Source organism: Equus quagga, chromosome 1, assembly GCF_021613505.1.
Source record: "Equus quagga isolate Etosha38 chromosome 1, UCLA_HA_Equagga_1.0, whole genome shotgun sequence".
Taxonomy (NCBI): domain Eukaryota; kingdom Metazoa; phylum Chordata; class Mammalia; order Perissodactyla; family Equidae; genus Equus; species Equus quagga.
In genome coordinates, this window is record NC_060267.1 from 146,754,681 (window position 1) to 146,782,177 (window position 27,497).

At 35.1% G+C, this 27,497-nt stretch overlaps 1 protein-coding gene across 6 annotated transcripts in view; it reads right to left on the reverse strand.

The window, feature by feature from the left end:
• Positions 1–387: 387 nt before the first annotated feature.
• The window catches only part of GOLGA4 (golgin A4), a 128,408-nt gene continuing 101,298 nt past the window's right edge, over positions 388–27,497 (reverse strand). For 4 of the 6 annotated variants that reach the window (XM_046682473.1, XM_046682456.1, XM_046682490.1 and 1 more), the window contains 4 exons: positions 15,003–15,106; positions 10,326–10,412; positions 4,098–4,160; positions 388–1,080 (listed from right to left, as the gene is read on the reverse strand). In XM_046682473.1, coding sequence (XP_046538429.1) covers positions 4,131–4,160; positions 10,326–10,412; positions 15,003–15,106 — 221 coding nt within the window. In that variant the 3' untranslated portion in view covers positions 388–1,080; positions 4,098–4,130. The remainder of the gene's footprint in view (positions 1,081–4,097; positions 4,161–10,325; positions 10,413–15,002; positions 15,107–27,497) is intronic. The other 2 variants (XM_046682465.1, XM_046682499.1) reach the window with 1 other exon arrangement.

The window sequence follows — 27,497 nt, forward strand, 5'->3', positions numbered from 1 at the left end:
TTGATAACACCCAGATAAGGAATACTGCGTTTGCTAGAATATAAAGGGTATGTGAAACCCTGTGAACAGTTCCCATCTTTTAGTGTCCAGAAATTTCTCTCTCATTCAGTTTAAAAAGAACCACAGTATGGTCTACTCCAGAGAGAGGAGGTATGCCCAAGTTGGAAGAATCCCAAAACACACACCATGAAGTCTTTCTTGTTTCCAAGTACTTACTTCTAACCTGGTAATGCTAATTTTGAACATACAAAAATATTTCCAAATGCTTACCATTTAGATATCTTAACAAATAGTTCCTCATTATATTCACGTAGATAGATTAACTATTTTGGCGAATTAACTATTTTGAAATAGATTTCAAATTAGAAAAAAAACACAATAAGCAAATTTTATATAGTAAATAAACTTTATTTATCTGTTCTTTCGAGATGACATTGCCAACAGTCACAGATTTGCATACAATAGTTATGTATTGACTATTTACAATTTACAGTAGTATTTTATCCTCTGAAAAATATAAGTACAAAAGCTAAGTAAACAATGAGGTACTGCCGTTTGGATTTATCATGTCATAGCTTAAAGAACTAGTCTTTAGCAAATATTCAACAAATCAATCTGGATAAAACAGTCAATTAAATGCTCTAATTTATCAGGAAAAATTCACTAAGTTTCACCTCAAAATGTATTGCACAGTCTTAAAAAAGAAAAAACCCTAAAAATAAATAGGAAAAGCAAGCAGTTCTTTAAAAAGAGGGACAGAAAGAATGGAAGAAAGGAACATTAAATGAGCCATAAGTCAGGTTAAGTTATCCAAAATATCTTTTAAACAACATAAAACTCTTCCCAACAAAAATATTGAAGAAAACCAAAAAAACTATCACCATTTCTCCACTGATATAATCTATTTTAAAGGCAGTCTGCAATATATCTGTGGGCCAATGTCAGATTTTTCTTGGTCTTTTGGCTACATGAGGGGCCCTTAACAACACCTTCATTCTCAAAGAACAGCAAATGTGCAGTTTTCCCAGCTTGCCCAATATCACTCTCCCCATTCCTTCAAGATGAAGATCGGAGCCATGACTGCAAAAGAAAAAGGAAAAGAGTATAAAGAAAGAAAAAAAACTTATAAAGCCAACTTTTGGGGAGATTTGATTTTTTAAGTTAAAATAAAATTATACAAGTATTCTATGGTCTGGGGACTCAACTAGAAATATTCTAAATACGAAATCCTAAAGGAATCTTCTAAAAATTAATGTTCTTGGAATGATGTGATCAGCAATCCTGGAAAACAGTATTTTTAAGTGAAATTTGGAACTGCAACCTTTCACCATGTATTGAATGCTACCAGGTTATAATTAGATAAAGCCTGGAGTTAAGAGGCTGACTGGCAGAATCTCGTAAGGATGCAGCTCTTCTGACTGGATTTAAACAGGACAAAGAGTTCTTCCCCTTTCCCTAATGTGTTGATTTTTCTACATACTGCAATTCTCCCACAATGATATGCATGGCAGCAAAGGAAAGACAGCATTTTGGTGTGAAAAGCTATGCTTCATCTAAAACTAACAAACAATTTTTAAAAACTTAAGATGCTATGAAAAAAGATGCTAAACCTTCCTAATTAGGTTTCTCTGATTAAAATGCTAAAAGCCAGTGGTCAGATCAAGCACGAGGTTAAAAATGCCATAAAAATAAATTATCAAAAAATATTAAGTAATAGAGACAAACTTTTCATATATATTTAGTGAAAAGAGAAACTTTTTTTTTTGGTGAGGAAGATCGGCCCTGAGCTAATACCCATTGCCTATCTTCCTCTTTTTTGCTTGGGGAAGATTATCCCTGAGCTAACATCTGTGCGAATCTGCTTCTATTTTGTATGTGAGACATCACCACATCATGGCTTGATGAGTGGTATAGGTCCGCACCCGGGATCTGAACCTGTGAACCCCAGGACGCTGAAGCAGAGCATGTGAACTTAACCACTACGCCACTGGGCCAGCTCCAAGAGAAACTCTTAAAGTTTTTTCAATTTGTAAATGAAGATATAATCCACTACTCTTGATGTACTTCCAACAGTATATTATTTATAAAACTCTCTCAACAATCATGTTGGTCCTAGAAGCCTAGAGAAGATAAGAAAGACATCTTCTGTTAAATTTAATTTCCTTTGTCTGTTATTATTTTGAAACCTTAGCTTGTGCTGTTATAGGAAAAGAATGTCATGCATGATTCCATAAGGTTGCACAATGTCAATGTCACAAAAGACAAAAAAAGCTGGGAGAACTTTTCTAGTTTAAAAGAGACTAGAAAAACATGACAATGAAATGCAATGTACAATCTGTGAATGGATCCTGGAATTTAAAAAATCATGAGAGCATATTTGGAAAACTGGAAAATGTGAATTTTTTTTTTTTTTTTTTTTTTAAAGATTTTATCCTTTCCTCTTTCTCCCCAAAGCCCCCCGGTACATAGCTGTGTACTCTCCGTTGTGGGTTCCTCTAGTTGTGGCATGTGGGACGCTGCCTCAGCATGGTCTGACGAGCAGTGCCATGTCCGCGCCCAGGATTCGAACCGACGAAACACTGGGCCGCCTGCAGCGGAGCGCGCGAACTTAACCACTCGGCCACGGGGCCAGCCCGAAAATGTGAATATTTACTATATACTAGATAACAGTATTATGTTAATATTAAATTTTCTAAGAGTGATAATTATATTGTGGGTATGTAGGAAAATGTCCTTGTTCTTCAAGATATTTGCTAAGTATTTAGTTTATGTTTGCAAGTAACTATCAAACGTCACAGAGGGGAAAATATATATGGAGAGAAAGAGCAAGAGAGAAAATTTTGCAAAATGTTAGTAACCAGTAAATAAAGATAAAGGGTATATGGGTGCTCATTGTACTATTTTGCAACTCTTATGTTTAAAATTTTTCAAACTAAAACTTGAGGAGACTGTCAATCAATCAATAGAAATGTTATACAGTACATATTTCCGGTGATAAATGATAGTATTCAAATGCAATAACAAGCATGATGCAGTATTTATAATATTAAAAAAGGAAAATGTTAAGACCTATTGGGTTAGATGTGGATTTACATAACTAAAGACAGTTCTAGATAATCACTAAGGCAAGTTAATTGATATATATTAAAATCAAAATGAGACTCAAATGTAGGCATAAAAAATTTTTAAAGCTAAAAGATTAAAAAAAGAAATGCTATATATACTGGCATTTTAAACCTTGATACTGTCAGTTGACTACTAGTTAAATTAACAGAGAATCTTTATTTTAATTATAATTAAGCTCTATTAATTGCAATCCAGCTTATTTGTGATTTGTGAAAATTCTAGCAAAGTTTGAGGTAAAGATGTAACCTAAACTTTTAGGAGTAACTAAATCAAGCTAATAGCATGAATAATATGTGGAGGTGATGGGAGGGGTGCTTAAATAGTGAAGACAGTCAACTGTGTTGAAACATTTTAGATGCCTCCACTTTATTGTAATAATATGTTAATTAGAAATAGCCTCAGGCAATTAAAGCAGTCTGCCTAAGGGTCTCCTCTGGACAAACATGTTATTTTGTTATACTATATGATCCCAAGCAGCAATAAAACTGCATTGACACTTAAATAAGCTTTACTAGTTTTCATTATTTCAGATTAGCCTTGACTCTAAGTAGGCTTCATAATTTTTAAAATTCTGGTTTTGTGAAATATATCACTTCACTTTTATCTAGAAAATGATTTTTCATTTCTCTCTGACAATCTTTATTAACTTCAAAGACCATTCTTGGGAAACAAAAAACAAAAAGAAATATATATTCTTTAACGAAATTTCAAAGAGCAATTTTGAAACTTTCAACCACTACTTAAAGAACTAAAATTTTCTAAAACTATATAACTCTACTGGTGGTAGTGATTACTAATCTATATATTATTAATCTATAAAACATAATTAACAGAAAATACCTATATTAACCCATAGCATAACCACAGATTCATTAAATAAAAGAGCAAAAGAATCCCAGCAAAATAGTTAGTAGCATGCAATACACTTGATTTTTGCACAAAAGACACAAAACATATTATTCTTCACTCACCACATGCTAACTAAGCACAGACTGATGGTTTACTCAGAAGATACCACTGCGAGGTGAAGTATACTACAAAGCCAGGAAGAAAAAAAGCTTATTGGGTTAGTTTTAAGACTTAATATAACACACAGATTATATGTGTATACGAACTCTGATCCAAAGTTAAATAGAATATACTTAAATTTTTCTCAAATCTCCCCCAAATTAAGGGAGTATAGGCAAAGTATAAGGAATCTGTAATAGCTCCTCCCTATCCTAAGTAAATATAACACTACATAGCTGAGAGTTTTCCTGCCAACTTTAATTTAAAAATTTAAACAATATAATTAAACGTGTACTTAACATTTTAAGTACATATTTATATGCTAGATTAATTATGGTATGATTATTTGCTTTATAAAAGGATTTTTCATAATTTCATTAAAGTACTCATTAAAATTTCATTTACATAATCTCAATTTACCATCAAGAGTTTCTGGGAAAATGTTGATGAATGTGAATATGCTAAGTCTGTATGTTGAACTGTCATTCCTAAAATAGGTCACTTTATCACTGAATAACTCTCTTGTAATTCAACAGTATATCAGGAATGGTTTCAGGAATAATAACCCAAACTAAAATTTCCATTCAAAGGAATCCAATCTCAAACATAAGTTTTTACTTCTTAAATAAATAGTGTGACCTATTTAAGATGGCCATAATCCAAGATTATTAATTAGCTTACTGGTTTGCTTTAAAACAACATCAGCAAAAACAGACATTGTTTAAAAAATCTGAATCTATTCTTAAATAGTGTGACCAACCTCAGAAGCATCATTTTATCTTTTATATTTAATAAGCAGTTAGTAAGAAGCAGCAAAGTCAAAAGACAAACTAGAAAATAATATTTGCAACACACACAAGACAATAAGGTTAATATCCTATTGGAAAATTTACAGAAGTATGCAAAAGTTATGTATATGGATGCTTCCTGTGTTTATGCTTGTAAGTACTGAAAAACTGGAAACAACCTAAGTGTTCATGAATAGGAAATTGGTGAACTAAACTGTAGGACATCCATATAATCATACACTCAGCCGTTAAAAAGAATAAGGTAGATTAATTTGTAATGAGGTGAAATAATATAAAAATATATTAAGTGAAAAAAGTGAGCTGTTATATACTCTAATTTTCATAAAATAAATAAGTGGTAAAGGAATAATTGTAAATAAATATTTCTAAAGCTTAGAAAACCTGGGGATATTCACCACACTATTAACAAAGATGATCCTGGCATGGTGAAAACCATAGGGAAGCTAAAGATCATGAAGGCCGCCTTTCTATGTAATGTTTCTGAACTGTTTGCAATGTTTTTTTTGCAATGATCACATATTAGGTAATTTTCACAAAATCAAGAGTCAAAACCACTTTTGAGATAACAAATATATATTTTACACGTGCAGTATTCTTCACTAGGCAACAGTTTTATTTGCATTTGTTTCCTGAATCCACCTTGCATGCGTCTACTGAGCCCACGCAAAGGGCAAGGCAAACCTCTGCTGGAATGGAAAACTTTCATACCTAACAATGCTGAAAAGTTATGATGATTTTATTTATTAGAGGAGATTTTTAAAATCCCTACCAAGGAGAAAGAAATGAGAAACATTAACTTAAGTACAAGATTGTCCTGGGCAAAGACTGATCAAGAACTTGCACAACACAAAGGATCAACGTGAAAGCAAAGCAAAAACACAGTCAACAGATCAATTTTTAAAAATGACTACAGCGGATGGGGAATGAAAATAAGCCAAACCTGTTTCATCAGAAAAGAAAAATTTCTTTTAATGGAGTCATCAAGAAAACAGCTATCTAGGTTAAATGTGTCATTAAGTTTGCTAGCACTCGAAAGAGAAAAATGTATTTCTAGGAACACTTTTTAAAGGAGATTTCTATATAACTGAAGAACCTCTCAACTCCAAGAGATGATTTAGCACATGATTAAAATAAGCTTTCTTAATGGAATTATCCTGAATATTAAATAACACTCTTCTTTAAAAAAAATCTGATATTGTATTTCTAGGGCAATTTTATCTGGCAAAAACAATTAGACAAGCCAAAGACTTTTGTATTCACTCTTGCTCCTATCCTGCTACTCAAACATACAGTCTTTCCTGGCCATCTAAACTGCCTAAACCATCACAAAATGAAACATCAGGCACAACAAGCTAAAAACTGAAAGGAGAAAAAAGGCTGCTCTAGGCACAAAGGCATATGCATTTGGTGTGTGCCTTTTCTTTTTAACTTCTGCCTGTTATATATAAGGTGATTTTTTTCAATTGAAACAAATCTAAAACTTCAAAATTTACAATTAATTTAATACTTTAGAAAGAAAGAAACATTAGGGATTGAATAATCCAACACACTCATGTTACCAATGAGGGCCAGAAATATGAGAAGCGTTTGCTCAAGGTCATACTAGAGGTTGAGCTGTTGAGATCTAGGCTCTTATCACAGCACTGCTGCATACGGCTGGCACCCCAAGGTGCTGGAACTGAAGTTGGAGACATTTTTGAGCTGATATCATTCCTATAAAATGACTTGACTGTCCTACTGAGGACATTAATGATTCACCTTACACACATTAATATTAGTTCACCTTTCTAAGTCTCATTTTCTAGGAAAGACTAGTTCTACACATTGCTACATGGTGGCTAAGTAAGCATCACCACCACCCCTACCATTATCACAAAAATCCAGTGCAGGCACTATACGCTGGTTCTCTAACAACCCTGACAAGATGATGTTAGTTTTGTGAAGAAACAGGCTCTGAGACTTGCCAGGGTCTCCACTTTATATTAAAAAGGACTAAGATTCTTTCTCTAGACACCACAATCCTCAAATAAACCAGACTTTAATTATGCTCTACAATTTAATCTTACTTGACAGATTCTCATCTATGAAATTTAATCTTGAAATTAGGTTAAACTCTGAAACCACTTATTAAGTAATAACTGTTGTATTCTGGAATGGGGTTTTTCAAATAAAGAGTATAAAAGTCACTGAGGGGAGGGGAGATATATTAAAGAGGGGATATATTGAAAAATACCTTACTAGTAGTCATAGAAAGTTTTTGATCAATGCCACAAAGCAAATGTATAATCACCAAAGTCATAAAGCAAAGTTTTTAGAATACATTCCTCCTATAATACCTGCTAAACAATGCAAACACTGATGTGGGCTGCACACTGTCAGCACAAAGTGCAATCCACACTCTCTCTCAAGCATCCCAAATATTAATGTACGGGGAGGCAGTTTTGCAATGTGTTTGGGGTTTGTTTTGGTTTACTTACACCAGCTTTTCAGGCTCCAAAACTAAAATAACAAAACACTGAAGCTTGCTGATTTTAAGAGAAGGAAACTAGCTGCACAGTCACTACAAATTACTGAAAAGATCCATCTGGAACATATATTCAAAGCTAATGGGACTAAATGGCTTTTTAAACGATTATTTAATCAACTAAAAAGCTTTCTTTTCTATACATTTATATATCTTTCTATGGGAAGGACATTTTATGCATTATATTGAAAAGATATTTATATATCTTTCTATTGGATATTTTAACTATCTTTCTATTAGAAAAAAGAGAAGTCACTGTTCTTTGCAGTGTTTCGCTCTAATCAGCCACAGTTTATTGGACAGGTGTATGAAATGAGTAGTAATTTCTTCAAGAGACTTGCTCAAAGACAGTGATTCTTACTGCTCATTTTATGCATGATAGCAATCTTAAGGCAATGTGACTCTTGCTTCAGATTTCTCACTGTTGATCTTAATTTTCTATCAAATGCAGAAACAATCAGGAGTCACTCCATCAAGTACCAAGAATCTCCTTATACTGCCAAAAGGTGACTCAAATTTATTTACGAGCCATCTTTGGGACCTCTCTCACTTCATGTTCATTATAACTTCTTTGCTATTTCCTAATAAGCATTTATTTTTATTATTTAAATTATATTACTTAGGTATAACTTTTATTCATGTATTAATGAATGGATGCTCTTTCCCCTAAAATTAAAGGTTCCACAAGGTCCACAACCATATCTTCCACGTCTTCAATTTTCCTATATTTGCCATAACAAGGCGAAGAGTAAGGTGACTGTTGACTGAACTCTTTCACTAAGCAAAAGATAATGATGGATGACACTTTGTGTAAAAGTAGTGGTGGAAAGAGTGGTACTTTCTTTTTGGGCAGGTCAGCCTCTGGGATAAGGGAGGATTATTTCAAGAAGGATCAGTCACCATTTCATCCCTATCTAGAAAGAATACCATTTTATTCAGGAATAAAGAGCGTAATGTTTTTCAAAGTTTTCTTCTCAAACTTAAAAAAAAAAAAAAGAAAAGAAATATTTCCATCTGCTTTTAAAGGCTTTTACATGGTTCACTATTTACACGCAGCAGTTCAGTTCATGTCCTTCAAGGCAAACCAATGTAAGACTGCATGTGGGTGTGGGCTGAGGGGGAACGTCTTGCCATAGCAGTGATTTAGGGTGAATCTATACTGTAAAGCAAATCCTGATAAAATGTAGCCCAACAGGAAGAGGAGAGTTTGCCATAATCCAACATCAAGATGATAAAGAGGCCATGGGAGAATGAACAAAGATAATAAAAGCTTTTTTAGATCTTTTAAAATATTTTCTTAAACTGGACCATAAGACAGAATTATGTTAACAGGTTCAAACTGCATTGGAGATCTTTATTTTCACAAAGACAGTTGTTTTACTCAGTGAAGAGGAAAACTACTCTGAGTGACTACATAGTTATACAATTAGATGTTTGCTATAATTTAAACCAACATTTTCTCTATTGATGAAGGGTATACATTATAGTGATATACTTCTAAAAAATATTTATAACCAGAAACAACTATAGAGGTATAGCAATGTTTTTCAGGCCACTAGGTACCAGAGAGGAATGCTTTATAAAAAACAATTAAATGCTAACCAAGGTAATTGCAATTGTCCCAGAAAATATACAAGAGGTAGATAACACAATATACAGCGGAGTATGGGACAAAGGTCATGGATCCTGGGATGACCTTAGAGGAAGCCAGGAAGAGCAGGTCAGAATGTGCCTGAGGCACTGGGATTCCTGCAGGACTGACTGTGCAATTGGGTCAGAGGAGAGGAACTTCACAAATGGCTGGTAAGTGTTGGGGGTATTTAGCCTAGAGAGGAAAAGCCTTTCATCTAGGCCATCTACAGATTTTTGGTTGAGTTCCATGGGTTAGAACCAGAACAAATTGGTGACCACTACAGACAGGGAGATCTTGGCTCAGGATATGCAAGAATTTTTGTAAGAAACACACATAGTCTGTCAAGATAAGTTTTAGGGATGCTTTGGGAGGTAATTATTTACCGATTTAGTTCTTCTTACTGGAGATACTGAGACACAGCCTAACTCATCACTAAGGAGAAGATCTTTGCTTGCTTTAGTGAGAGGAGAGAAGAGAACAGCAGTACTGGGATCATGAAATAGGAAAAGAAATTGTGGGAAGGATGTAGAGGATGCTGCAGGCTATTAGCAAAACAAGAAAAGGAAGCAGAAAGAGAAAGCTAAGGACAAGATGGAAACCATCACAAGTTTCACACTCTACTTAGAATGGATCTTCTTACTAAATTACTGGCCCAGGGCAAAAAAGAAGTTAGGCATGGGGATTTTTGCATAATTTATGAAGTTTCTGTTTGTTCCATTCAATCACAGCTGACTTCACATAAAGGTTCCTAATAATTCAGTTATCTATATTTTTCTTGTAGGGAATGTCAAAAGCTCAAAAATGCTTAAATTCTTTCACTCAGAATTATTGTATTGGGAAATCAACTGAAATAGAATAAAGAATTATAATCTATAAAACATCATGATGTAATTTGGTTTAAAAAAATACTGGATATACCAGAACAAATGTCTTTTTCTGTCCTTTCAACAGATAGCCCAAGTTCTGGAAATGCCATATAGCATATATAGGGTGTCAACTTCACAAATGCTATTAAATAAGATGGTTTTTTCCTTGAGAGCACCCATTCATATTTGCCCTTGGTTAAACTTTCTTAATGTAGATTCACTCTCATTTTTCAGGCTATAGTACAATAAAGATTAAAATTTTAAAATTTCTTTTACTAACTTAAAGTCTTTGTAAATGAGACAGAAAGCAAACAGATAAGATAGTCATCTTCTATCCACAGCCTACTTTTAAAGCTTACCATTAGCCGAGCATCTTCTCTTTCCAAAATTTTCTGAGTCTGATCGTCAGGGAACTTCAGTACAGTGGTGATAACTTTTGCCATGGTCTACAAGAAAAACAAGAAATGATCACTAATAGACAGTATAGTAGATGAAGTCTCATCCCATTCTGAGATGTTCTGCTGGTGGGATTCTTTAGTGTTCTCAATGGAAGCCACGACCAAAGAAGTATGATGTGAAGGTATTATTGGTCAAGGAAATAACAGCCAACACTAGAATTTCAATTTAAAAGGACTCCTCACAATGTCTGGGTTGATATTATTTTAAGAAGATGCATATACAATAGCATGAAGCTATATCAAGTCCTAATGCTTTTAGCCCTTTGTCTTATTAAGATGAAACTTTATTACTCATTCATTTTATAAGGCTTTTTATTTGTAGGAGTCTATCTAGTAAGTGATGTATTGCCAAAATACATGCTCTAAATAATCAGAATTAGATATTCCCAAGTTCATCTTTAACTAAATCACATCATATATCTCATAAACATGGGCTACTGCATGAACATGAACATGCTTAGTAGGTAGTTTTTAAGACATGCAGCACATCAGCCTAATAGAAATACAAATTACATTTTAAATAAACACAAGATGTTTCGTTTGGTAGAAAACATGATGAATCAAAACATTACACATGGTGGCTTGCAAAACAATATAAATTGTGCAGATCTAAGTAAATATACCGTAAGTCAGACTGTCACCCATAAGCTCGTGGAAAATTCTCCTCAAAGGTTGAAATTCCCTATTTTGTATCAAGATGAGTTGTTTTGAGGGAGACAGAGAGGAAAGAAGATACCACTTATGAAATAAGTAGGATAACAAGTTCAGTGCTTACATACAAATTCAGGTACTAGTGCTCTTTGAGGATTCCTACAGAGGATAGAGGATCACCCAGAGAACTGACTACCATTCTTTGTTCATAGTTACCAGACTATGTGTGTGTGTAGGGGGTGGGAGTGGACTGGAGACGGTCACTGAGGAAAAGACATAATAGAGTTAAGTAAAAATTTTGGAAACTCACATCATTAGGAAAAAAGTGTAATTATTTCCAGGAAGGAAAGGAACAAAAATTTTTCAAATTCCTATTATGTGCTAAGCCTGGGCAAAGCACTTAACATATATCTAATACTTATTTCAACTAATAGATCAATCAATACTGTTTCTCAACCGCAAACCCCACGCACAGCAAGATTTTTAGTTTTAGCCCCCTTTCTTCCTTTTATCTTTTGCCTCTGCCAATTTGAGGATCAAAAATATACCATTTAAAACAAGTTAGTTCTTGGAGAATTCCTAAAGAATTTTACAAAAACCCTCATCCTTTAAATTATATTACCTAAATAGAACAGAATCTTCTTTTCTAGAATCTTCCAAGTCTAGAAACCAAGCATATTTGTGGCATGAAATGGCAAGAGAAATATGAAGTAGTAACCATTTCAGTATTCTTTTTATTAATACTCTGAAGCAATTTTAAATGGTTTCTGGTATACTATCTATGAAGACTGTTTTAAGGAAGTAACAAAAATCTAAAATTCAGGGATTCACAATGATAGAGAATATTTCTTTAATTTCAATAGCTTAGAAAGTTCAAATTACCCAAAAGTCCCTTTACATTCATTATGAAAACACATATACATGCATGTACAAGCATGTCTGTGAAAAAAACTGGGGCTAGTTGTCCCTTCACATTTCTAGCCAATATTAAATGGGAAACCAACCTCTAAATTCATCAGCAGTCCAGAATTTGCAGCTGATTACTTAGTAAAGACTTAAAGCTCTTCCCTGGCTTGACAGAAGACACTTTAATGGAGAAGCTCACTGCCACACCTTAGGAATTAAATCAGACTGTCTACTCTACATACAACATCCTCAGGCCCTAGGAAGTTAAGAAGTTTAGGTTTAGAAGTAGCCTCTCCTGTCAGGTTTTCTTTAGGGAGAGGCTTCAATAAAGGTTAGGATCAGAAACGCTTTCTATTGAAAAGGAGAACAGGCTGAATTTTAGTATCAATAATACCATGAAGGATCAAAACCCAAGAAAAGTGCAAGAAGAAAGAAGGGGAGCTTACTTAACTTCATACTATAAGAATGTATGCCCTACATGTAGTCCTCTTAAAAAAAATCATCTGCCTCATAAAATAAGGAATACTGTCTACAAAAGCAGATGAAGAAACACAGGTGGGATGACGTACAGATCTTGCGGACAAGAAACAACTGCAGATGGTGATCAAATCACAAAGGCCATAATATATTCTGGCTCATTCTAAAACCACAACCTGGTCTCCATTTCAAATTCTTCGTTGGTGTATAGAATTTGGGCAAATCAGCAAAAGATATGTTTAAAACCAGCTCTGATCTCGTCAATCCCTGCTCAACAATTTTCAGGGCTACTCCCTAATACCTACAAGTAAAACTCTGAAAACATTCCAGGCCCTTCAGACTGTGCAGCCCTAGGCGGGATCACTTCTACCTCACAGATCCAGTATTTTAGCTGGACCAGACTACTTGTCATTCCGAAAGCCATACTCCATTTCCTGCTTTGGACATTCTGTCTGAGCTTTCCCTCCTGTCTGAGCTCATCTATCAAAATCTAAGCCTCCCCTTAAAGCCCTGTATACACACCTCCCTCTCCATGATGTCCTCCTCGACTCTCCTACTAGTAAATATGAGGACTCTGTGCCTCTCTTAACAGCCCTTACTACATTCTGCATTACATTATGCTTAACTGAGAACAGCTCCACTTTCCTACTATATGGTGTCAAATTTCATCTCCCTATCCATCATGGTGATAAATAAAGGGCCACATGTAGTAAGTGCTCAATAAATATGCAGTAAATTAAACTGAATATCTACTACCAATTTTCAATATTTACCTGTAAAATGTGATGGCAGAATGATACACTACTCATCGTTTTTAGTAACCAGAAAAGCATATAGAATGCTGAAGATAAAGACTAGAGAGAGCGCTCCTCAACATGGATTCCCAGCCTAATATTAGATGGGACTGCCTAGGTCTTGAGGACATCCCTTTCAGCTGTATCCCAAATCACACCCGAAAATTAACTGCAGAGCCCTGAAAGCACTGGCTGAACTGGTACCATCCTAGAATACATGTTATACTTGTTCTGGGTCTTCCTTCAGGAGTACTCAAAACTCTGTAGGGATCTCATCTCACACACGTTTGCAAACTCCAGAAGAAACAGGCTGAAACAGTGAGTCTGTTCATTTTACAGATCAAGAAAAGGTTAAATAATTTATTTAGCAACAACACTGGGATCGTAGCTTTAGATTCATGAATGAACCAAACTAGCTCAAGTTCTAAAAGGCTTTTTTTTAAAGATATGCCTTTCCCCCATCCTTGCAATAATAAACTATCTTTAAACTATCTACCCTATCTCAAATACAGGTTTCTATTCAATAAAGAAATAATAAGAGAAAGCTACATTTCATTAGCTTTGTTGTAAAAGATAAGGAGAAAATTAGTTTTAGCTATCCTTTGAATTTAAAGAAAAGTCCTTAAGAAAAAAAGATACCAAACTACTGTGAATTAATAGCCCACCTGTGATACGTATTCAGGATCACACTAGATATTACTTTAATTTGAAATTATTTGATACAATGAAATGAGATTTCTATAGACATCAAGGATTCAAATGACTTCTAGCCCTATAACTCCTGGCGTTTAGTTGAATCTATAATCCATAAATTTATAATATTCTTTAAAAAGATTTTCTTATGCCCTTACCTTTTAGGTTTTAAATGTATTTGCCAAATCAATCTCTGAACTGGCTTAGCACCCCATGACTCAGTAACCCCCCCAGACCCATAAGTTAAAACACCGATTGCTTCTAAGGAAAGAAAACTCATTCTCCCACTCTCAGCCAAGGTATACTGACAATGTAGAAGTTCATGAAGGTAAAAAATTGAAACAATGTCAGAAACTGAAATTGCTTTAAATGAAAAATTTTGTTTGAGGAAAGGCTCATGAATTTCCTTAAATGCATTCAATTTAATCAAGACATATTTACCAAAATGTCCAATATAAGCCTCTTTTAAAAACACTGCAAGGGATACAAATAAGAATAAGACAAGAATCTACACTCAAGGACCTTACAATAAATTTAACATTCTAGAAAACAAATTAGCCAAGCATTATTACTTACGTGGTGTGGTAATTTTTAAATGATCAATATTCCATATATGCAGAAATAATTTTCTTACAGTGGTTAAAGTAAAATACTTTTAAACGCTGCTAAGTAGTCATTCTTAATTTATGACCATTTCCAATGCTATTCAACATTTTCCTGAAGTCTCCATGAAAACGAAATCTTTCTACCTAACTTTAAGATCTTTAGCCAAAAATAAAAATAGCCACATGCTTCACAAAGTATTAAGTTAATGAAATTTTAATTTTTAGTATTTATGATCATCCAATAGTATTTTTGAAATTAACATTTTATATATTTAAGCAAGATCTGCTAATTCACTTTTGTAAACTAAGAGTAATAACAATTACACATGGCCTACTATTATCATGTATGGTCTGCTAACATTAAACATATAGCATCAATATGTGTATTAAAAATAGGACATATTTCCTTTTAAATTAAGCTACATGCCTAATCACCAGAAAATGATTTATACCTTAGTCTCACGACCCATCATATACTCAAAAAGCACTTTTCGCAAATACTCAAACTCGGTAGGTTCTCCAAAGAGTGAGACATCAGTCTGGTACAAATTGCCACCTGTCAAATAAAATAACAGATCAAATTGTAAAGACAAAACTAGATAAACTAGTTATTACTTAGAAAACAGACTAAAAAACCATCAAAGGAACAAAGAGAGGCATCACTTTTGTATTAATTATATTGTATGATATAGTATTGTATTGTATATACATTAAGCATTCCAATGGGTATTTTTTCCTTGGAAAAGAAAACAAGAACTATTATAACAATTTTATTTCTCACATCTTTTGCTCTTCCTCCTCCTCTTTCTTCTGGCATGGCAATTTTAAAAGACTACAGTTAGGGAATACAAAGATTCCTTAAAACTGGTATTTCTCTCCTAAATATTACGTGGTTGGCTTCAGATATTCCACAATGAATAAAATTAACAATCATTTTAATTATTTATTTATTTATTGTTTTGTGTTTTTTGCTGAGGAAGATTCGCCCTGAGTTAACATTCACTGCCAATCCTCCTTTTTTTTTTTTTTTTTGGCATGAGGAAGATTAGTGCTGAGCTAACATCTGTGCCAATCTTCCTCTATTTTTTTGTATGTGGGACACCTCCACAGCGTGGTTGGTGAGTGGAGTAGGTCTGCACCCAGGATCTGAACCTGTGAACCCGGGCTGCCACTGAAGCGGACACGGAACTTTAACCACTCTGCCATGGGGCGGGGCCCAACAATCATTTTTATTTTATTAAGAGTTTAGTATCTCAGAATATAGTTTTTCTAGTGTTCCAAACCTAAAAGCAATTACTTTTAAATCAAATTATCAAAACTGTTTTGAAACACAGGATAGATAAAATAACTTGAAAATGCATGAAATATTAATGTCATTATAGTGATTTTCAAATATTTTGATTCAACATCTTAAAAAGACTGCCATAAAAAGTTATAGTTCAGGGCCATCCCCGTGGCACAGCAATTAAGTTCGCACGTTCCGCTTTGGCGGCCTGGGGTTTGCCAGTTTGGATCCTGGATGTGAACAAGGCATTGCTTGGCAAGCCACACTGTGGTAGGCGTCCCACATATAAAGCAGAGGAAAATGGGCATGGATGTTAGCTCAGGGCCAGTCTTCCTCAGCAATAAGAGGAGGATGGGTAGTGGATATTAGCTCAGGGCTAATCTTCGGCAAAAAAAAATAAAAAAGAAAAGTTATAGTTCATCTGTTAATCAAGCTCCATTTCACTCTAAAAGTAAAAAACAAACACGGTTCAGGTATATGAAGTCACATTTTGACAAACTTTGATCTGAATAAATTCATAATTATGTACTATGTAAAGTGTATACTTGCATCCACTTCTAGGAGTATGGCAAACTACGTAATGTGAAAAGCCCTCTGCTACCAAGAAACATCTAAATGCTGCATAAAAACATTCTAAGATCACAAGAAATCCCCAGAGGGGTAGAGGAACAGAGGAAAATGAAACCACAGAAGTAATGGGAAGCCAGATGGGAATCTGGGAATGCCTAGGGGGTAAAAACCCATACTGAGAATTTCTGTCAAGAAACCAGAAACTAGACTTTGGGCCCCTACAAAGTATGAGAGCAGAAACACAGACTCTGATACAAAGCAGGGCAAGTGCCTCACTGAAAGGGAACTTATCAGGAAATCTGTCTCTGCCTCTGCTCCAAGTGAAAAAAAAGGCTCCTCTGAGAATGTGTGATGATGGACCCACTCTCACAGTCCAGGGTACAAAGTTACAATACTCCTTCAGGCAAGGGATTCTAAAACCAAGAAAATGAACTCATTGAAGGCTGGTTATGCCTCCAGAAAGTAACAGAAGCGAACATAAATTCTCTCTGACAAAATGCTTAATATAGGACCCTCCAGATTACGTATCACAGGTTATATTCAGTCAAATGAACTCACAACTAAAAAAAAAAGAAACATCCCACCGTACTGAGACAAGCCTCCATGAGGAAGAATCAGCAGAAACAATAAATATCAGATTTATATCTCTAAAAGATTCTGATATTTAGTTATCACATGCAAAATATAATTTAACTACGTTTGAAATATTTAAAGAATAAAATACAGTACTGGAGAAGAAGTAAAATTGTATTTGCAGATGATATGATCTTACATATAGAAAATTCTAAGGAATTTACTAAAAAAGACTATTAGAACTAATAAACAACTCAACAATGTTGTAGGATACAAGATCAATACACAAAATTCCTTTATATTTCTATACACCTGCAAAGGACAATTTGAAAATGAAATTAAGAAAAGAAACACCATTTCAAGTATAACCGCCTCAAAAAGAATATCAGAAATAAGTTTAACAAGAGAAGTGTAAAACTTACACTCTGAAGACTAAAAAAAACTGTTGAAAGAAATTTTAAAAGATCTAAATAAATGGAAAGATATGCCATATCCATGGATTGGAAGATCTAATATTGTTAAGATGACAATACTCCCTAAATTATTTACTGATTCAACACAATCTTTAACAAAATCACACCTTTGCTTCTTTGCAGAAATTGACAAGCTGATCTTTAAAATTCATATGGAAATTCAAGAGACCCAGAATAGCCAAAACAATCTTGAAAAAGAAGAATAAAATTGGAGGACACACATTTGCCAATTTTCAAAGCTTAACACAAAGCTACAGTAATCAGAACAGTGTGATACTGGCATTAAAATAGATATATAGATCAATGGAAAAGAATTTAAAATCCTGAAATAAACAAATTTATGGACAATTGATTTTCAAGAGGGGTGCCAAAACAGTTCAATGAGGGAAAAAACAGGTTTTTCAACAAATTGTATTGGGACACTGGATATCCCCATACAAAAGAACGAAGTTGACACCCATCTCACATCATATACAAAATATATAAAATATTAACTCAAAATAGATCAAAGACACAAATGGAAGAGCTAAAACTATAAAATTCTTTGAAGAAAACAAAGGAGTAAATCCTCATGACCTTGGATTAGTCAATGATTTCTTAGATATGACACCAAAGTACCAGCAACAACAACAAAAGTAGATAAATTAGGGGGTGGCCCCCTGGCCGAGTGGTTAAGTTTGTGCACTCTGCTTTGCTGGCCCAGGGTTTCACCGGTTCAGATCCTGGGCGCAGACCTGGCACTGTTCATCAAGGCATGCTGAGGCGGCATCCTACGTGCCACAACTAGAAGGGCCCACAACTAAAATATACAGCTAGGTACTGGGGGGCTTTGGAGAGAAGGAGGAAAAATTTAAAAAAATAAAATCTTAAAAAAAAATAGATAAATTGACTTGATCAAAACTAAAACCCTTTGTGCTTCAAAGAAAACCATCAAGAAAGTGAAAAGAGAAGCCACAGAATGGGAGAAAATATTTACAATCATGTATCTGATAAGCAACTTGTATCTAGACTATATAAAGAACTCTTACAATTCAATAACAAAAAGACAACACAATTAAAAGATAGGCAAAGGATCTGTATAGACATTTTTCCAAGGACTTATACAAGTGGCTAGTAAGCACATAAAAACATGCTCAATATCATTAGCCATGAGGGAAACACAAATCAAAACCACAATGAGATACCACTTTATAACCAGTGGGATGGTAAAAAGACAATAACAAGTGTTGGTAAGGATGTGGAGAAAGTGAAACCCTCATATGCTCCTGGTGGGAATGTAAAATAGTACAGTCACTTTGGAAATCAGTCTGGAAGTCCCTCATTCATGTAAACAGAGTTACCACATGACCCAGCAATCCTGCTCCTAGGTATGTATCCAGGAGAAATGAAAATATATGTTCACATAAAAACTTGTATACAAATGTTCAAAGCATCATTATTCAGAATAGTCAAAAAGTGGAAACAATCAAAACGTCCATTAACTGATGAATGAATAAATAAAATGTGGTGTTCATATAACAGAATATTTTTTGGCAACAAAGGAAAGAAGTACTGATTCACACTAAAATATAGATGAACCCTGAAAACATTATGCTAAATGAAAGAAGCCAGTCATAAATGGTCACATATTGTATGATTCCATTTATGCAAAATGCCCCAAATAGGCAAAATCTATAAAGACAGAAAGCAGATCAGTGATTGCCTAGGGTTGGAGGAAATGGAGAGAATGGGGGATGACTGCCAAAAGTTGTGAGGTAGTCTTTTAGGGGGATGAAAAAGTTCTAAAATTGATTGTAGTTTTGGTTATACAAGTTTTTGAATATATTAAAAACCATTATCTTGTACACTCAAGCAAGTGAATTGCATGGTATGTGACTTATACCTCAATAAAGGTATTTTTTAAAAAAATTATAGTACTGAAAAAAATAAGCAACATTTAAGGGACTACAAAAATGATCTGGGACAGTTGGAGTGACATCAGCATCATGGCAGAGTGAGCTTTCCCAGGACTCACTCTCTCCAACATACAAAAAAAAAGGAGCAACCATATTCCAACAGAAAATACCCTAAAAGCACAAAAATCCTCAGAGAGTCACGGCAGCCACATGACGGAGGGTGGAGAAGCTGGAGCCACCCTCGGAGGAGCTGGAACAGGGTAAGAGAGAACTTTGCCCACTCCCCTAAAGACTGGGATCGCTGCCGTGGGAGGCTCCAAGAGGGAAGGAGTGGGGGAGGGGTCTCACGTCCTCAGGATCACCCAGGACTCCCTAGGACCCATACAGCCTAGAGGGAAGACCTCTAATGGGGCGAAAGCTTTCAGGTGTGGTGACCTCATCAAACCAAGACCCCAGGAGACCAGACAGCCAGAGTTGATCAGGAAACCTGGGACTGAACGCAGGAGAAAGCACCCCTCCCGCCATCCCAGCTGAAGGCAGAGGGCTCAGAATACGTGGCTCTCAACCCCCATCCAGTGGCGATAGGCTGTAACTGCAACCGAATAATATCACAATGGGAAAGCCCCACCCTTCCAACATCAGGCATCAAATCTCAAGAACAGAGAGAAAACAATAAACATCCAGAATTCAGTCCTGAGGAAATAAGTAAACTAAATGACAATGAATTCAAAACAGCTATAGTCAAAAAACTCAATGAGGTAAAAGAGAATATAGAGAAACAATTCAACGAGTTCAGGAGCTACTTCAAAAAAGAGATTGAAACTATAAAGAAGAATCAATCAGAAATATTAGAGATGAAAGACACAATGGAAGAGATAAAACAAAATATGAATTTCCTGAATGCTCACGTGAACACCATAGAGAAGGGAGTCAGCATAATCGAAGATAGACATGTTGAAATGCTCCAGACAGAGAAGGAGAGAGAACTGAGACTAAAAAGAAATGAAGAAAGTCTCCAAGAAATAACCGACTCAATGAGGAAATGCAATATAAGAATTATAGGTATTCAAGCAGGTGAAGAGAAGGAAAATGAAGCAGAAAGCATGCTCAAAGAAACAATAGCAGAGAACTTCCAAAATCTAGGGAATGAGAAGGAAATGTGTGTGGAGGAAGATTTCAGAACTCCTAGATTTATCAATGTAAAAAGACCTACTGCAAGGCATATAGTAGTAAAACTGGCAAAAATGAATGACAAAGAAAGAATAGGCAGGGCAGCAAGGCAGAAGAAAATAACCTACAAAGGAACCACTATCAGACTTTCAGCAGATTTCTCCGCAGAAACCTTACAAGCTAGGAGAGAATGGAATGACGTATTCAAAACTTTAAAAGCTAAAAAATCTTCAGCCAAGAATACTCTATCCAGCAAAAATATCCTTAAGATATGAGGGAGAACTTAAATCTTTCCCAGACAAACAAAAGCTAAGGGACTTTGTAGCCATGAGACTCCCCTCCCCATAAGAAATCCTCAAGAAGACCCTCATACCTGAAAAAAGAAAAAAAGGGAGAAAGGGGTCACAAAGCACAGAGTAATGAGACAGATAGATAGACAGAATCAGAATAGGATAGCAAATATCCAACTACAGCATTAAGCTAAAGGGAAGGAAAACACCAAAAACAAAGACAATCTTGTCACTTTAACCACAAATGCACAACACAAGTTCAAATAAGATATGAGAATAATAACTCACGAGGGGAGGAGGAAAGGGACTGAATCAGTTTAGACTAAGGAAATAAGAGGGATCAGAAAATGGACTATGCTATGCACGAGATTCTGAATACAGACTTCAGGATAGCCACTAAACTAAAAAGAACTGAGACACAAAAAATAAATAAGGAAAAAACAAAGAAACACAGCATAAAAAACTGCATAATTCAATGGGTAGATCAGAACACACAGGACGAGAAACAAAGGAAATGCAGGAAAACCAGCAAACAAGCGATATAATGACAGCATTAAGCCCTCATACATCAAAAATTACCCTCAGGGGCCGGCCTGGTGGTGCAGTGGTTAAGCGTGCACGTCCTGCTTCAGCAACCTGGGTTTGCCAGTTCAGATCCCAGGTGCAGACATGGCACCGCTTGGCAAGCCATGCTGTGGTGGGCATCTGACATATAATGTAGAGGAAGATGGGCACGGATGTTAGCTCAGGGCCAACCTTCCTGAGCAAAAAGAGGAGGATTGGCAGCAGATGTTAGCTCAGGGCTAATCTTCTTCTTCAAAAAAAAAAAGGAATAAATTTTCTCAATTTGTTAAAAAAAAAAATCACCCTCAATGTAAATGAGTGAACTCTCCAATAAAAAGACACAGAGTGGCAAGATGGATTAAAGAACAAGATCCAACAATTTGTTGCCTCCAGGAAACACATCTCAGCTCCAATGACAAATACAGACTCAGAGTAAAGGGGTGGAAGACAATCCTCCAAGCTAATGGCAAACAAAAGAAAGCAAGTGTCGCAATACTTATATCAGACAAAGTAGACCTCAAGATAAGGCAGGTAAAGAGAGACAAAGAGGGGCAATATATAATGATCAAAGGGACACTCCATCAAGAAGAAATAACACTTATAAAATATCTATGCACCCAACATAGGAGCACCAAAGTTCATAAAGCAACTATTAACAAACCAAAAAGAAGATACTAAAAATAACACAATAAGAGTAGGGATCTCAACACCCCACTTATATCATTGGGCAGATCATCCAAACAGAAAATCAACAAGGAAACAGTGGAATTAAACGAAAAGCTAAAACAGTTGGACTTAATAGACATATATAGAACTCTCCACCCACCAACAACAGAATACACATTCTTCTCAAGTGCGCACGGAACATTCTCAAGGATAGACCATATGTTGAGAAACAAGGCAAGCCTCTACAAATTTTAAAAAATTGAAATAATAACAAGCACCTTCTCCGATCATAATGCTATAAAGCTAGAAATTAATTACAAGAAAAAAGATGAGAAAAGGACAAAGATGTGGAAACTAAACAATATGCTATGGAACAAGCAAAGGATCATTGAATAAATTAAAGAAGAAATCAAAAAATATCTGGAGACAAATGCAAATGATAACACGCCATACCAACTCATGTTGGATGCAGCAAAAGCTGTATTAAGAGGGAAATTCATCGCAATACAGGCACATCTTAACAAACAAGAAAAATCCCAAATAAGCAATCTTAAACTACACCTAACCGAATTAGAGAAAGAAGAACAAACAAAGCTCAAAGTCAGCAGAAGGAGAGAAATAATAAAAATCAGAGCAGAAATAAATGCTGTTGAAACAAAAAAGGCAGTAGCAAGGATCAATGAAGCAAAGAGCCGGTTCTTTGAGAAGATAAATAAAATTGACAAACCCCTAGCCAGACTTACAAAGAAAAAGAGAGAAAGCTCAAATAAACAAAATCAGAAATGAAAGAGGAGAAATAACAACAGACTTCACAGAAATACAATGGATTATAAGAGAATACTATGAAAAACTATATGCCAACAAAATGGATAACCTAGAGGAAATGGATAAATTCTTAGACTCTTACAACCTCCCAAAGCTGAGTCCATAACAAACAGACAATCTGAATAGACCAATCACAAGGAAACAGATTGAAACAGCAATCAAAAGCATCCCAAAGAATAAAACCCCAGGACCAGATGGCTTTCCTGGGGAATTCTACCAAACTTTCAAAGAGGATTTATTACCTATCCTTTTCAAGCTGTTCCAAAAAATTAGGGAGGATGGAACACTTCCTAACACATTCTACAAGGCCAGCACCACTCTGATACCAAAGCCTGAGAAGGACAGCACAAAAAAGGAAAACTACAGGCCAATATCGCTGATGAACATAGATGCAAAAATTCTCAACAAAATTTTGGCAACCTGAATTCAGCAATACATCAAAAGGATCATACATCACAATCAAGTGGGATTCATATCAGGTACACAGGGATGGTTCAACATCCGCAAATCAATCAACGTGATACACCACATCAACAAATTGAGGAATAAAAACCACATGATCATCTCAATAGATGCAGAGAAAGCATTTGACAAGATCCAACAGCCATTTATGATTAAAAACTCTTAGCAAAATGGGCATAGAAGGAAATTACCTCAACATAATAAAGGCCAAAAATGTCAAACCCACAGCCAACATCATACTCAATGGGCAAAAACTGAGTGCCATCCCCCTGAGAACAGGAATGAGACAAGGATGCCCACTATCACCACTCTATTTAATACAGTACTGGAGGTTTGGCCAGAGCAATCAGGCAAGAGAAAGAAATAAAAGGAATCCAAATAGGGAGTGAAGAAGTGAAACTCTCACTGTTTGCAGACGACATGATCTTATGTATAGAAACCCCTGAAAAATCCATTGGAAAACTAACAGAAATAATTAACAACTACAGTAAAGTTGCAGGGTACAGAGTCAACTTACAAAAATCAGTTGCTCTTCTATACTCCAATAACGAACTTACAGAAACAGAACTCAAAAATATAATTCCATTTGCATTCGTAACTAAAAAAATAAAGCACCAAGGAATAAATTTAACCAAGGAGGCGAAGGACTTATACAAAGAAAACTATAAGACATTACTGAGAGATATTGATTATAACTTAAAGAGATGGAAAGAGATTCCTTGCTCATGAACTGGAAGAATAAACATAGTTAAAAATGTCCATACTACCCAAAGCAATCTACAAATTCAATGCAATCCCTATCAGAATCCCAATGACATTCTTCATGGAAATAGAGCAAAGAATCCTAAAATTCATATGGGGCAATCAAAGACCCTGAATTGCTAAGGCAATTCTGAGAAAAAAGAACAAAGCTGGAGGTATCATAATCCCTGACTTCAAAATATACTACAAAGCCATAGTGACCAAAATGGCATGGTACTGGTACAAAACCAGGCACACAGATCAATGGAATAGAACTGAAGGCCCAGAAATAAAACTACACATCCATGGTCAGCTAATCGTCAACAAAGGTGCCAAGAACATACAATGGAGAAATGACAGTCTCTTCAATAAATGGTGTTGGGAAAACCGAACAGCCATAAGCAAAAGAATGAAGGTAGACCACTATCTCACACCATACACAAAAATAAACTCAAAATGGATCAAAGACTTGAAGATACATCCTGAAACTATAAAACTCCTGGAAGATAATATTCGTAGTATGCTCTTTGACATTGAACTAAAAAGGATGTTTTCAAATACCATGTCCTCTCTCAGACAAGGGAAACAAAAGAAAAAATAAACAGTGGAACTTCATCAGACTAAAGAGCTTCCACAACACAAAAGAAATTAGGATCAAAACAGACAACCCATCAATTGGGAGAAAATATTTGCAAATCATATATCTAACAAGGGGTTAATCTCCATAACATATAGGAATTCACACAAATGAATAAAAAAGCAAACAACCCCATCAAAAAGTGGGCAGAGGAGATGAACATTTTTCCAAAGAAGATGTACAGATGGTCAATAAACAGATGAAAAGATGTTCAACATCACTAATCAAATCAAAATGCAAATCAAAGGGAAATGCAAATCAAAACTGCATTAAGATACCACCTTATGCCTGTTAAAATGGCTATAATCACTAAGACTAAAAATAACAAATATTGGAGAGGGTGTGGAGAGAAGGGAACCCTCACACACTGCTGGTGGGCATGCAAACTGGTGCAATCACTATGGAAAACAGTATGGAGATTCCTCAAAAAACTAAAAATAGAACTACCATATGACTTGGCTATCCCACTACTGGGTATCTACCCAAACAATCTGAAATCAACAATCCAAAGTAACATATGCACCCCTATGTTCATTGCAGCACTATTCACAATAGGCAAGATATGGAAGCAACCCAAGTGCCCACTGACTGAAGACTGGATAAAAAAGATGTGGTGTATACATACACACACACACACAATGGAATACTACTCAGCCAGAAAAAAAGACAAATTCATCCCACTTGCAATAACATGGAAAGACCTAGAGGGAATTATGCTAAGGGAAATAAGCCAGTCAACACCAGATGATTTCATTCATATGTGGAATATAAACAAGTACTGGGACAAAGAAAACAGTCTAGTGGTTACCAGGGGAAGGGGGGATGGGGAGGGCACTGGGGGTGACGGGGAGCACTTATGACAGTCAAGAAACAATGTACAACTGAAATCTCACATTGACGTAAACTATTATGAACTGAATAAAAAAAAATGATCTGGGAGATCTGAAAAAAAAGCCTCCTAGAAATAAAAATTATAATTAAGGGATTGAAAAAAATCTAACAAGTAGGCTAAATGGCAGATTAGGTAGAGCTATATAAGAAAATTAGAAACCAGCAGAGGAACTAAATGAAATTTTCAGAATTCAGCCCAGATGAAAAACAAAGATTTAAAAGAAAGGTTAAGAGATAGAGTATAAAATAAGAAGATCTAACAGTAAGAGAATTGGAAAATAGAATAAAGGAAAGGAAATATTTGAAGAGATAATTCTAGATCTAATGAAAACTTGGAATCCACAAATACAGACACTACAATGTGTACCAAGTAGAATGAGTAAAAATCTAATCTATAGTTAGGTATACCATAGTGAAATTACAGAACACCAAGGAATAAAATATCTTAAAAGCAACCAGAGAGAAATACAGGTTACTAACTGAGGAAAGATTATCAGAAAGATGTCCAACAGATGTCTCAACAACAACAAAATCCAGAAGACAAATGGAATAATAACTTATAAGTGCTAAGAAAAAAAATCACTCCAATCTAGAATTCTGTACCTAACAAAATTAACTTTTAAGAATGAGAGACTTCCAATTTCGGCCATGCTAGAATAATCTGAGATTCAATTCCTACAAAACAGACACACAAAACAATCAATTCCAGGTAGAAAAAGATTTAAATATGATAAGCAAAATTTGGAACTTTGAGAAGAGACTATAGGAAGATAGCTTTATGACCTTGGAGTAGGTAAGACTCAAAAAGGCACAAAAACAATAACCATAAAGGATTTTCTTTATGATAAAATTCTACAACATTAATATTAAAAATATTTTTAAATGTCTGCTCATTCATTCACTCAATGACACATCTAACAAATATTTATCACACAACCCAGCAATTTCACTCCTAGATATTTACTCAAGGGAGATGAAAACACAGTTTACATAAAGACTTGCACATGAATGTTCATAGCAGCTGTAGTCATAGCAGCTCAAAAGTAAAACAGGCTAATTGTCCATTAACTATTACAGGATAAGAAATTTGTGGTTCATCCACACAATGAAATACTACGGAGCAATAAAAAGGAATAAACTACAAATACATGTAGCAAAACAGACGTGTCTTAAAAGCATTATGCTAAGTGAGAGAATGCAAAAGATACAGATACAAAAGACTGATTCCATTAAGCAAAATTCTAAAAAAGACAAAACTACAAGAGAGGAAAATCAGATTAGTGATTGCTAGGGGCTAGAGGTAGGAAATAAACCACCTAACTTTGGGGTGATGGAAATATTCTGTATTTTTCTTGGCGGTTACATTATTGCACACATTTGTCAAATCTTTTTAAACTGTACACCTAAAAGAAGATGACTATTACGATATGTAAATTATACCATGATAACCTTGAATTTTTAAAAAATTGAATAAGTCACACAAAAAATCACACTGTGCAGCAGGATAATACAAGGCCTCAATTATAAGAGCTGTAAACAGTAAATGAGCCTCTAAATGCAAAAGTTGAAAGTGACCTTTTATTGTAACTTAACATTTCCTTTGATTTAGAATTTCAATCACCATTAATTCAGCCAAAACAAACAAACAAACGAAACCTCATGAAGTATCATTTACACATATGAGATTGGTAAAATTTAAAAATCAGATAATCCTAAGCACTAGTGACTATGTGTAACAATGGTAATGTTTGCGCACTGCTTGCAGGAGTGTAATCAATAGAACACTACAGACAACCCGACATTACTTTGTAAAACTTTGAAAAGAGGAAGACAAGCATATTCTATGACACAGAAGTTCAATTCCTACAGATACATCCTAGAGAAACACTTCATATGTACACCAGG